Genomic DNA, 13,538 nt, shown 5'->3' with positions numbered 1-13,538 from the left:
ACAGCGGCTATATATATACCATTACTTTAATCAAACAACCACATATATCTTCCCCCGATTTTCTCTCCATGAGACTTTCCTTCTGACCCCACAACTTGCACGTCGTTTCCCTCTTCATGCACGGTTTAGATTTTGTTCCTTGTCTGTTTATCACTACATGCATGGCTTTATCATACCCGTTTCTTCTGCTTGCACATTTGTCATCTCTAAGGTTTTCCTTTTGGTTCTCAACCAGCTAGATGTATAAATATATTTAGCCCTCCTGCATGAAAAGAATAGTCCACTGCCGCCCAACAACCATGCGCACAAGCCCCCCATTGAATTAGTCCCGAACGGAAACCACCCAGCCTCCATCTCCCTCACGTTAGTTCCTTTTTATCCTAACGTCAGAATACACTCACTGTAGCAACCATCAACTGTTGCTCTCCTACACCACGAAACACGTGCATCACCCACTGTAAATCGAGAATCACCAAGCTTGGATTGACCAAAACTCAACCTTAGAGTAAGTTGCCGCCACACTACCTTAACGCAATTCCACCGCAAACTACCACGGAAACATCAAACAAGACCCACACACCCACACGGCACCACCCAAATCCTCCCTAGTCCACCATAAGTTGTGAACAACCTTGTACGACAAGCCCCTATTTTACCACCCGAGAACAGAGCAATTTCGGAACCCACCGTAGAGCCAAGTTTCCACCTTGTCAGCCATCACTCCTCGCCGAAAACGTCCACACCACACGGCTGCAGCTCAGCTACACTACGCCCCGGACCACCATACGTAAGTCCATCTCTCTCACGCCATGTTCTATTCTCTCTTTCTCACTCTCCGTCTCTCTCTCGCTCTTCATCTCTCTCACTCATTCTCTCTCTTGTGCTGCACCACTGCCTAGAGAAGCCTAGTACGACGCCGACCACTCCTAGCCACCGTGAACCTTAGCCAGCCACCACGAACCTTCATCCCAGCTAATCTTTCTCTCGGTGAGCATCGCACAATGCTTTTCTCCCATAAGCCTATGAGCTTCTCTTCTTTTATTTCTTTTATCTTCAACCTTCCCAAAATGCCCATACCCATTATTTTGTCTTCCCAAAATGCCCTTCTATTAAGCTAAGTGTTGTTGGACATGTCTTATATTTTGTAGTAGGTTGGGCTGGGTTTATTTTTCAGAAAACACCCTTGTATCATGTATGTCATTTTAAATGTGCCTAGCTTTTAATTGAATAAATATATTAGTCATAGACTTAGCTTTATAAGAAAATGTTTAAAAAGTTTAAAGTATATTTTAAAGTATAGTATTGAGCCCACTATTTTATTAATATCTCAATCGTCTATTTAAGTGGTTTTTTAATAAAATTATTATGTTATATCTTAAATAAAAAATGAAGGAGTATGTTATGAGTCTTAGATGATACTACTATCTAATATTTTAGTATAACTTAATAGTTTCTTAAATTGCCTCATTCCAAGTAATTAGAATGCTACGACACGTTGTTCTAAGAAACGTTAGTGATGATTAGTGCCTCGTATAGGCCATAAGCTACGGCGTGAGATTGTGGAAGCAATGCTAAAAGGTAAGTAGCATGACCATACCCTTATAAGTATGTACGGTAAGCGACATGTCTTTCATAAAAATATTATGTATGTATGCCTCCATTGGAAGCCGCTTTTTACATGCCCAAGTAATGATAAAATTATAAAAATTTATGATTTTATATGAAGGTTTATACATTAAATTATTTATGAAAAATCATAATTTTATGAAATGAGTATGCATCAAAGGATTTATGAAAAGACATGATTGTATGTGAGAGTTATGCATTAAAATATTTATGAAAAGCCATGCATGATTGTATGTGAAGATTTATGCATCAAAATATTTTATGAAAAATCATGATTTTATGTGAGGAAACATTTATCATTACATTTACGAAAAAATGCGATTTCATTTGAAATCTATGATATGATATGACATGTGTGTATGCGATTTCTTTTGAAATCAATGATATGAAGACGGTACCTATGTTATGAGCATATTGCATTGCAAGGTCGTACATGCTGGTAGTGCACCCAGTATGTCTTCCTTATGTATGGATTTCACAACCTACAGCCACTTACAGAATCAGAATCTACTTAAATTCGCTAACCCTAACTCACGGGAGTCAACAGTGGGTATCGACCTATGACAAGTGAAAGATAAATTCATGTTCATATTCATGTTATTTACCTATAAATTTATGAATTTGCACATTTTTCAAGAAACCTTATGTTTATTATGTTTACTGCATGATGTGTTACTTATTGAGTATTCGACTCATTTTTTTAGTATATTTTTATGTTTTAAACCATCCCATGTGATGACATTTATGTAAATGAGACTACAGGACAGGACTTGACCCGAAAGGCGAGGTAGAGGCATAGACAGATTATGCTATGATTAGTTTTATGGTTTAAGGTTTAAATAAATTATTTTGATAAGCACATGAGACTTTCATATTTTTTAAATAAATGTTTCCGCAGACTCTATTTTGGATTTTTAAGTATTTATTAAAGTTTATTTTATTTATAGAATATTTCGCATCTAGTGCGTTGTTAAAAAGAGTTCAAGTTTAGTAGCACACTAGCTCTCCGAAAATTCTAAAAATATCTTTATTGGAGAGCGGGGTGTTACACTCCTCTCTCAAAACCCAAGAAATACTCAACTCAAACTATCTCACTGTCATTCACAAATTATCTTATTATTATTCACAAAATTATCATCTCATCTCACTCCTCAAACGAGCCCTACAGTAACCCTCGTTTAACCATTTTTTATTTTTCAAGCAAGTAAAGTTTGTACATAATAGTTTGTTGGACTATGCCATGTTAGAGTCAGTTAACTTAAAAGACCAAATGTACATAAAGAGTTATTATATTATTAAGTTGGTGCGTAAAGCATACCATTCACATCACTTTTTTTTTAAAAAAAAAACCAATTGGTTTATTCCTAATGAATGACTTACACCATTTCACTAATAATAGTGGAATGTATACAAGCTGGATAATCTACCAGTACATATAAGTCTTCCTCTAGGGACAGAGCATTTCTTGCTAAAATGTGGGCAGCTTTATTTCCTTCCCTCTTGACATGAGAAGCTAACCATGAATGCAAGGAATTTAGGATCTTTTTGGTGTCTGCAATAAGGATTCCTCTTTGGCTCCAATTAGTATTTGCATTGTTCAGAATGTTGATGACTTGTAGCGCATCACCTTCCATGATAACATTTTGAATTCCCATATCTCGACAGAAAATGGCTCCTAGCATCAGTGCATAAGCCTCTGCAATGAAGGAATCTGCAGTAGCTCTCTGTGAGCTTGAAGAGTACCAGCCTGACCCATTGGATCCCTTATAACAACACCTATCCCAAGTTTACCTACTCCTTTATCAATTTGTAAAAACCCACAGGAGGTTTCACCCATCTACAATAATGCTCTTGAGCAGCAGGCCTTCTCAAGTGTTTCTAAATTTGACATTGCTTGAAGAAGGTTATCTCCTCAGTTGCCTTAATAATAATTGAATCAGGGTGAGAAAAGCCCTTGTCATGGACAAAGTTGTTCCTCCTGAACTAAATTAGTCTAGCAATCATTGTAAACTCAACTAACTCATCTTTCTGCATTGTCTGAACCAAGACCTCCCAAAACTCTAGAAATGAAGGCCTGTGGATAGCCATCTTTTGTATCCTTTTACTAGCTTGGCACCACACATCTTTTGCTAATTCACAATCCCAAAGGGCATGAGACACTGTTTTAGGAGAAATTTTGCAAATGGGACAAGTATCATCTTTTGTCACTTTCCTATGAAACAGGTTCGCAAGGTAGGCGAGGCATTTTTGTAGGCTTTCCATATGAACATTTTAACAACATTAGGGACGTGCATCTTCCAAATAGCCTTCCATGATTCACTCATTTTCTTCCCTTTCGAAGATTCCCCCTCTCTTTGACTGAGCAGCTCCTATTGCAACAAGTAGGCACTCTTAACTGAGTGTATTCCATTCTTAGAATAGGTCTCCACACCATCATGTCTTCCCTACCAATAGAATTGAGAGGGATGAACTTAATTCTATTGACATCAGTTGAGGAGAAGAGATTAGAGATAACATCCTCATTCCACATATTGACTACAGGATGGATGAGGTCTGCCACCCTCTCAATTCTTGAAACATTTTGATCCTGACTTTTAATCACCAAACTACTTGAATCCGTAAGCCACCTATCCTCCCATATCCTAATCTGTTTTCCATCTCCAACTCTCCATATCAGGCCTTCTTTAACAATTTATGCCCTGCCATAAGACTCATCCATGCATAAGAGGGTCTGGGTCCCAATTTGGCTTCTAGAGAATTTGTGGGGGGGAAATACTTGTGTTTAAGCACCTTGGTTACCAGAGACTCAGGGTTTTCTAAAATTCTCCAACATTGGTTTGATAACATAGCATTCTTACAATACTTAAACTCTCTAAACCCCAGTCCACCTTGCTCTTTTCCTTTCCCCAGATGACTCCATTTTACCCATTGGATTTTAGATTTGTCTTCATTGAAACCCCACAAAAAATTCCTTAGTAACTTAAATAGCTTTTGTATAAAGGAGTTAAGCAACAGGAAAATCCCCATTGTGTAAGTAGCACAGCCTTTACCAATATTTCCTTGCCTGCAGCAGATAAGAATTTAGATCTCCAGTTTGTAACTCGAGCCCATGTTCTGTCAATGAGTGAATGAAATGCAGCCATTTTCTTTCTTCCTACAATAGCTGGAAGTCCAGAATATTTCTCAAGAGAGCTTTTGAGATTTGATCCCAGCAATAATCAAGATGGTGTTCTGATCCTCAATAGGTGTATTTCTGCCAAAGAGAATAGAAGTCTTCTATTTGTTTAACATCTGACCAAACACTTGTTCATATGTCTCAAGAATATGGAGAATCATTGACCACTCTAGAGAGTTGCTTTGCAAAAGAGCAAACTGTCATTAGCAAAGAATAGGTGGTTGACATGGACTGCTCCCCTCCCAACTGGCACACTTGATATACTGCCCCGTGCCTTAGCTTGGTGCAACATGCATGATAGAGTTTCAACACAGATAATAAAAAGGTAGGGAGAAAGATGATCTTTCTGCCTTAGACCTCAAGATGGAAGAAAAACCTATTGAGGATCACCATTTATTAAGATAGAATAGGAAACAAAAGAGAGGCAACCCATAATAAGAGAGATCCACTTGCCATCAAATCCCAATTTTCTCATCACAGCTTCAAGAAAAGACCATTCTATCCTGTTGTAGATCTTGCTCATGTCCAACTTTAATGCCATGAATCTAGATTTTTCTTGCATTTTTGAGTTCATAACATGTAAAGTTTCATAGGCAATTAAAATATTGTCAAAAATTAACCTGCCAGGAACAAAGACACTTTGGGTAGGAGAGATAATATGAGGCAATACAGTTTTAAGCCTATTAGTTATCCTCTTAACAACCACTTTATAAATGACATTGCATAAGCTAATAGGCCTAAAATCATAAACTTGTTTTGCCTCTTTTAGCTTTGGAATCAAGGTAATGTAGGTATCATTAACACCCTTCAAAGAACTACCATTATTTAAAACATGTAAAGCAAAATTGCACACTTCTTTTCCTACAATCTCCCAATGAGTTTGATAAAAGTGAGCAGGGAAGCTATTGGGTCTATGGGAGCTTAGAGGATTCATTTGAAACATAGCATCCTTCACTTCTCTCTGTGAATTGTATAAGCAGACTTTTGTTCATATCATTTGTAACTTTTGTATCCATTCCTGATATGCAACTGTCAATAGCTGTGGGATTAGATGAGTTAAAAAGTTGATGAAAAACCTTGAAAAGAGATCACCAATCTGCTGCCTTTCTGTAACTGTATTCCCATATTGATCCACCAGTTGTCTTATTGAGTTTGCTTTCCTTCTCTGAGATGCATATAGGTGGAAGAAAGTTGTATTTCAATCACCAAATTGTAGCCAATGTTGTTTTGCTCATTGCTTCCATTTGAGCTTCTCCTCGGAAAGATGTAATTCAATGTCCTCTTGATGTTACTTTACATAACGAAGGTGAGTCCAATCTCCATTATCCTGCAAATCAGCTACAACTTTCATCTTCTTCTTAATGTACTGGGGAGTTTTCCTCTTGGAGTAATCTGCCATTTTCTGAAGAGCCTTTTGACAATTAAACTACCTCTTTCTAATAAGCTCATTAGCTAAGTCATCATTACAAACATGATGTCATGCTTCCTTAACTATGGTAGAACACTCCTCCCTCAAAGTCCAAGCTGCCTCATATTTGAAGATAAATTATCTGTTCCTTGCTTGCAACTCCTTACTTCACAGAACCGATAGAAGAGGGGAATGATCAGATTTAATAGCAGGAAGAACTTGGCAAAAGCTATTAGGGAACATTTGCTGCCACTCAGTATCAGCTAAAGCTCTATCAAGCTTTTCTTTAGTGAAGAAAGCCCCAAGTCTATTGTTGGACCAGGTAAACTCTGGTCCTTATGTATAGACACCATTCAAAGAATACCACTCAATTGCAGTCTTAAATTGCTCCATTTGTTTGTAGGGTTTGATGCTAGCCCCCACCTTCTCATTTTGACTAATGAGCTCATTAAAATCCCCTATATAGATCCAAGGAAGAGTTGTGTCTTGTCTGAGCATTTTCATAAATGCCCAACTCTGCTCCCTCTTAAAAGTCTCAGGATGTCTATAGAAACCTGTAAACATCTATTTCTGATTGCCATGGTGCTCAGAAATAATTGCACTAATGTGCCATTTCGTATAGCTGCTAATAATGACATTAAAATCTCATTTCCAAAGGAGTGCAAAACTACCACTTTTACCAATGCTCTCTACTGCCAAACAAGCATCAAATTTTAGCTTAACCCTTATAGCCTCCATTTTTTCTTTATTACATTTTGTTTCCATCAAAAACACCACGCTAAGACACTTCTCATTAATCAGCAGACTAAGAACCCTAACTGTCTGAGGGTTCCCAAGCCCTCTGCAGTTCCAACTTAGGCAACTCATTAGTTTTGGCAGAGCTTGACATAAGCCTCTGCCAATTGAGATTGAGTCAGCACTCCTGCAGTGGTTCCATTCTTCTGTTCTTTTAGAAAAGCTCCTTCCATCAACATCATCTTCTATTCCAGGCACTAGACTTCTCTTCTAAAACCTTATATCATAATGGTGGCCTAGGGAACTTGTTTTATTTTGAGCTTTCCGTTTCCATTTGGTTTCTTTTTTGTGCCCCTTGTCATTAAGGCCATCTACAATCATATAATTCTGCTCACTTTGAAAGGAGTCAACACCTGTATTCTAATCAAGATAATTATCATCAAATTCCTTAAATAGATGAGAATTGGAATAAAAGGCTCCTGGGGACTCAAGATGACCAATTTTTGAATTGGACAGAATCTCATTTTCAACCATGATTCCAGTAGAACCAGAATCCATATCAGAGAACCCAACTCTTTCCTTATTGCCAAATTTCGACCCAACAGCCCCCCTAAATAAGCTCCTCTGATTGATTTCCTCTCTCCACTTTAAATCTTGGACCCTTTGATTGCTCCTCATTCCTAGGAAGGAGGCTTTCCATATTAAATGTTGCAGGTTTGATCTCTTCCACTGAATTTGCCTCTTTTCCAGCAGAATTTGAAATCTTACCATCTTTGACATTATTTCCTTTTCCAGCTTCATCTTCATCCTGGTCCCAAGAACCTCAAGAATTGCCATGATCTTTACTTCCATTGTTCATGGGAGATGATTTAGAAACTGGTTTCTGAGATAAAGTTTGAAGCCAAACTCCATATTGACTTTGGGACCCACTATGCAATAATTTTTCAACATTCGACTGATCACAACTAGCACCATGTTTAATAGTGCCACAATTAAAACAAAAATTTGGAAGTCTTTCATATTTAAAAAAAATCCAACATTTACTCCCTAGAACAGTAGTCAACATACCATGCATGAAAGGCTTTGTGATATCCACATCAACTCTAACTCTAAGATATGGACCCCATCTCACTCCATCCTCCTCAGTATCCCTATCCTCCACCATACCAATCTTACTACCAATCAACCTGCCAATGTCTTGAGACATCCCTCCTAAAGGGATACTGTGGAGTTGAATCCAAATTGGTTCAATAGAGAATGTAATGCCTTTTGGTGTAACATGACCATCAAAAGAAGTCAAGCATAACAAATTACGATCAAAGGTCCAAGGCCTACCTTTCATCACTTTTTGAAGGTCTGCTGCATGTTGAAACTCAATGACAAAGAGGTTGGAACCAACCTCCTTGCACTGTCTTCTCCCTTTTGCCTTCCACAGAGCCTGCATGGTAGATTTAAAAGCCTCCCCATTGACACTCTTCTCGGCCATAATGAGTCCAACAAGGCAGAGTTTACCACGAATAAACACCATGCTTTCTTTTGAAATCTCCACGTCTAAAGTATTATGTTCCCTTTCAGTGAGGCAAAGTTCACCCCATTTTTCAATGATATCATCAGCCATCGTAGCACAACGTCACTTCTGACACACTCTCAATAAAAGAAGAAGAACAAGAACCACCAAGAAAAGTAAAACCAACCAGCCTCCTCCAAGAAGGAGACATTCTTGCCTAAAGCAAACAAACTCCTCAGCTCTCGCTAGGAGACAATCCTATTCCTATCAATTGCTAGTGATTCTTTAATTGTGAAGAGTGTTAGTGCTCAAGCAGTCAGGGGTTTTTCATCATTCACATCACTTAAATTGTAAGATTTGATTTATAAGATTCAAATTTTAAAATTTATCTTTTAAATCAAATTATGTCATGTAAATATTTTGCCAGTATATTCTACAACTGACTTGAAAATATAATTTTTAGTACATACATAGGTGGCTCGGACAATGGATCATCCGGAATCATCTCGCCCGGCCACTGGACAATTAGCAGGCAAATACTATCAATATTTATAAAGAAGCAAGAGGGTGGCGGGTGGAATACGCTCTAGTTTTTACTCGCTTTTATAATATTTATACATCATTTGAAAAAACCTCAAATCTAACTTCACTTTAAGTGGATGTATCGTTTTTTTCCTCTAGAAATGATATTTTTGCAGTCATAGAACAAAAGTGTCGCACATTTAAAAAAACTAAATAAATATGAGTCACAAATGAAAAAAATTAATTCTTTAATAATAGATTCCACTCTTTTTCAAAAGGAGTGTGTAGCACTTGCACAACCTATTACTATATTTAGTATTACTTTTTTTTCCCATTTATCCCCTTATTCTTCATCTTCTTCGCTTTTTCAACTTTGTTAGTTCTTCTCCTCTATTCAAGCTCACGGTGCTGCTGCAAGTTTCTTCTTTTCAAGGACCCACGAGTCACGACCACCCCATGGGTCTCTTTCTACTCAACTCTCTCCACGAGTCTCTAATGCGAGTCATAGTTTTGAAACTCATATCCAAAAGTCCCTTATACGGATATAGTTAGATCCACGAGTTCCATTTTCTATTGATGCTGTTGGCTTTGATCCGTTGATGTTATTTAGAAATCTTTGATTTGTTTGGGTGGATTTTACCAACAGTGGGTTGGGTATGGCGACACTATGCTCGTACCATAGACCTTCAAAAAGTTTATAAATGATACATGAATAAATGATACATGAATAAATTTTTAGCAACTTTTTTATCCATTAATATTAAAGCAAATAATATAAATATCGCATGCATCATATGATAAGTGTAGAGACTAATGAAATATGTTATTTTATATATAAGGTTATAAAATACTTCCAGAATCTCAATTTTGGTTTTTGTGATACAAACAAAAATATCAATTGAAAAAAATAATTATGTCTGAAATGTTTTAATTAAGTTGTTATTATCATTATTTATAGCACTTCTTTATCTTTACTTTTTTTTTTTGTTTTTTTTATAAGACACTTCTTTATCTTTACTTAGAAGTTGGAACATCTCTATTGTACATTTAAATTCTTGAAAATTTAAACATATCGAATTTATAATATAATTTTAATCTCATAGATGTCATCCATGTATTCATGTATACAGATGGATGATGCATCAAATCAGAAAATATTTTATGTAAAAATATAATGATGATGTAATTGAATTAAATCCATAAGAAAATGTGTCTACAATTTTAAAGACTCAGAAAATAAATGGTTGACTCGTCATGAACCCTAAAAGCAACTCGAATGACTTGAACCTAGATGACACATTTAATTATTTAGGTTTACGTTTTGGCTCTAGTTCACGTTTTGGTTTGTTTCGTTATTCATTGTATAGATATAGTTAATATATGTCCTGGTTGGTTTAGTTTGGGTTTTGGTTTTTCCTAGTTTTGGTCATTGATTCATAGGTTGGTTTGCCTTGATTATATGTAATCCTGTTGATCTTGGATGTTGCAATAGTTTTCCTCTGCCCATAAATGAGATTTTTTTCTAATAAACGTGGGCTTAGACATGTGATCTCGTCTCTTACTTTAAAATAAAAAAATAAAAAAAAAAATAAAGAGAGGGGGGCGGGGGGGGGGTTGGGTTAAGAGTTAACTCATCGAAGACCCAAACCCATATTTGAACTTTACTTGCCTATCTATGTTGATCCAGTGTACCCAAAAAAGAAAAAAAAAAGTATTGAGTGGTGGACGACACAGGCACAGGCACTGATCAACATCCCCATCATTAATGAATTGATAGGTACATGACCTTGCTCAATGAAGCTGTCATTGACGCGTACAAACATTTAGTTCACAAAGGGCCTGTCAAGACAGCAAATCTTGTTTCACAGACCTCAAAAACTCAATAAGAAAACTTACCAAGTAGAATGTAGAACTCGACTAAACATAGTAGATAAGTTTGCAAGAATAAATATCAGAAGTTTTCAAGAACAAGCATCAGTTTTCTTGTGATATAATTGTCTATGTAATACAAAACAGGCCAAATAAATCAGCAACTTTGGAAATCTTAAAACCAATCCCCTTTAGCACTCCAAAGTTAATTAATTGACAAGGATCAATTTAAAACTTGAAATGAACTAAAGGTGTCGTCCAAACATCCCATCCCACCCCCCCAAGGCAAACAAGTTACATCTTAGGTAAAAGAAATAGGACCATAAGAAGCCACTCAACAGTGCATAGGTTCCAGAGATAACAGATCACATTGATATACTGGAAAGCAAAGATGCTTGTCCAGGATTGATAAAAAAAAACTCCAGGGCAAAACTTGGAAATTTATACCCGTAATTAGCCAAGTCCACCATCCCACAAACTATAGACACTTCACTTAAGTAAAGAAGGGCTGAAAGGAGGAACTCCCTGTTGCAAGGCCTACAATTTGTATTCAGCTGGCACGGCTCTTAATGACATCAAGACCAATCTCAGTTGGATCAGTTGCTTGCAACTCAACCTGAATTCCATCAAGCTCTCTCTTAAATCTATCTTTGGAGCTTGCATAAATCATCTTGCTTCTAACCCTTGATGTGTCCGGAGACCTTCATACAACAGGAGGCAAATTAGTGTATGTACAATAACAAATAACAAGGCATCAAAGATCAATTGAAAGGCCAATTAATTAGACTCACCAAGCAACAAAGAAAATCCTGCTCTTTTGGCAATTCTCTTCCGTGACAAAGTCAAAATCATATACAGCATAACGGCACTCGTCAGCTGGAAGGCTTGCAGTGAAATCCTCGTAACCTTGGGTTGGCTCACCAACCTTCTCCACAATAACTTGCTTCTGCTTCTCCTCAATCTTGAAAACTATGAAGCGATAGGTCCTTTTCGCCTTAAGTTCAAGAAACCTCAACTTGCAGTCATCATGCACAGCTATACCCGAGGCTGCGTTGGCCTAAGGAATTTATAAACACCATAGAGATTAAGTAGTTGACCTAAATAAACCTACAAGTTATTGAGACACATAGTATATGAGGAATATTAACGTATGGTAGACCTTATAGGTTGTTAAAATAAAACCACAAAAATTAGCATTCCAAAATATTGTAAACATTAAGAAATCAATTCTATTACCTAGATTTGACAATAAAAAATCTTAGCCTAACACGATCCACCCTTTTTTTCAATAACAATAAAAAAGAAGTAAAAGAAAAATCAACTAAGCTATGCTAGAAGAAATTGTAATCCGCTTGGTTAGAATTCTAGATAATGGAAAATTCCAATACAAATACATTAGCCTCCTTTATTCCTTCAAATTTTTCTAAGCAGCCCAATGTGCTTGAGGTAGAAAACTGGAAACAGAAGTAGAATAAAATCTAAATATTAATGATGATAATAATACTTCCAAACCATCACTAAAGGACTCTAAAATCGTACGAAAAATCTGAAAAATATCAACTCTTAACATGCACTGCAAATTCTTTGTCGAAGTATAACATCCATAAAAGACGGCATATTAGAAGAATATCAGAACAAAATGCATTCAAAACTCAGCACGATCCGTTTGGTTAAGGAGAGTAGATCGTATCATTTCCAGTCATCAAAATAAAAATGAATCATTGATCAGAAGAGTTCTTTCCAAAAAGAATTATAATCCACTACGGAAATCACGATTCGAAGGGTAAACATTCGAAAAAATCAGATCTGCAAGCTGAAGAAGCACAACTAAACTGATTAATAACTATACCAACACACACAGATTACTACAATTCCAAACTTCACTTCCGAACATCAGATCGACCACAGAACAAACAAAGACGACATCGGAAAAATCTCAAAACAAATGAAGATCCGTTTGATAAATAAGAAACCGCGAGAAACGTAAAAAAGAAGATTTGGAAGAACAGAATCATAGTAATCGGAGTTCTTAGCAACAATTTATCAATAATAACTGAAGTAGCGGAGCAAAAATGGAGATGAAAGAGTAGAAGACTGACCATTTTGTTCGGTTTGCTTGGAGATACAGAGAACACGATCGAGACAATGAGAATGAGGAGAAAATATAGGTATGAGAGGCTCCTCCGATGACGAAGGCTCTGCTAAAAACGTTGAAGGTATTTATATAGATAGGTGGCTAGGCTGTGTGTGCGTGTGGGGGGGTCAATATAGTGGTATACGACTACGTTGGGAGCGTGTGGACCAATGGCGTGGCGCCACGCTTTGTACGGTTACCCAAGGGGAGAGTCTCTAGTCTACGCCATTGCTTTATTGGATTGTACGAATCCGGCTCAACTCTGGAGCAGAGCCGACTAAAGAAAAATATGGTGAGACGACGTCGCTTGAAATTATTATTATTTTTGGATTCTTTTTAAGAAACCTTTTTTGGGTCAATTGAAAATAGTATATTATCTTAAAAAAAATTTATTTTTTTCGGTCACTATTTATCACTCCATATCATATTAAAAATACCTATATATCCTATAAAAAATACCTCCACACCTTATTAAAAAGTTATAAATATAAGGTGTGAGAGTGAATAGTATCTGATATACAATATTCCTCTACAAAAAACCATAATTTTTCTTATTTATATA

The 13,538-nt window shown here is 36.6% G+C and overlaps 1 protein-coding gene across 1 annotated transcript; it reads right to left on the bottom strand.

Annotated features, from left to right (window-relative positions):
• Window positions 1-11,195: 11,195 nt before the first annotated feature.
• Window positions 11,196-13,094, bottom strand: LOC121266030 (actin-depolymerizing factor 2-like). The gene is made up of 3 exons (XM_041169722.1): window positions 12,942-13,094; window positions 11,634-11,899; window positions 11,196-11,543 (listed from the first exon to the last, which is right to left on the bottom strand). The coding sequence occupies exons 1-3, from the start codon at window positions 12,942-12,944 to the stop codon at window positions 11,393-11,395; spliced, it is 420 nt and encodes a 139-aa protein (XP_041025656.1). The 5' UTR covers window positions 12,945-13,094; the 3' UTR covers window positions 11,196-11,392.
• Window positions 13,095-13,538: the final 444 nt, after the last annotated feature.

This window comes from Juglans microcarpa x Juglans regia, chromosome 5D, assembly GCF_004785595.1.
Source record: "Juglans microcarpa x Juglans regia isolate MS1-56 chromosome 5D, Jm3101_v1.0, whole genome shotgun sequence".
Classification (NCBI taxonomy): domain Eukaryota; kingdom Viridiplantae; phylum Streptophyta; class Magnoliopsida; order Fagales; family Juglandaceae; genus Juglans; species Juglans microcarpa x Juglans regia.
The sequence above is the reverse complement of the archived record's forward strand: the minus strand, read 5'-3'. Positions and strand labels throughout refer to the sequence as shown.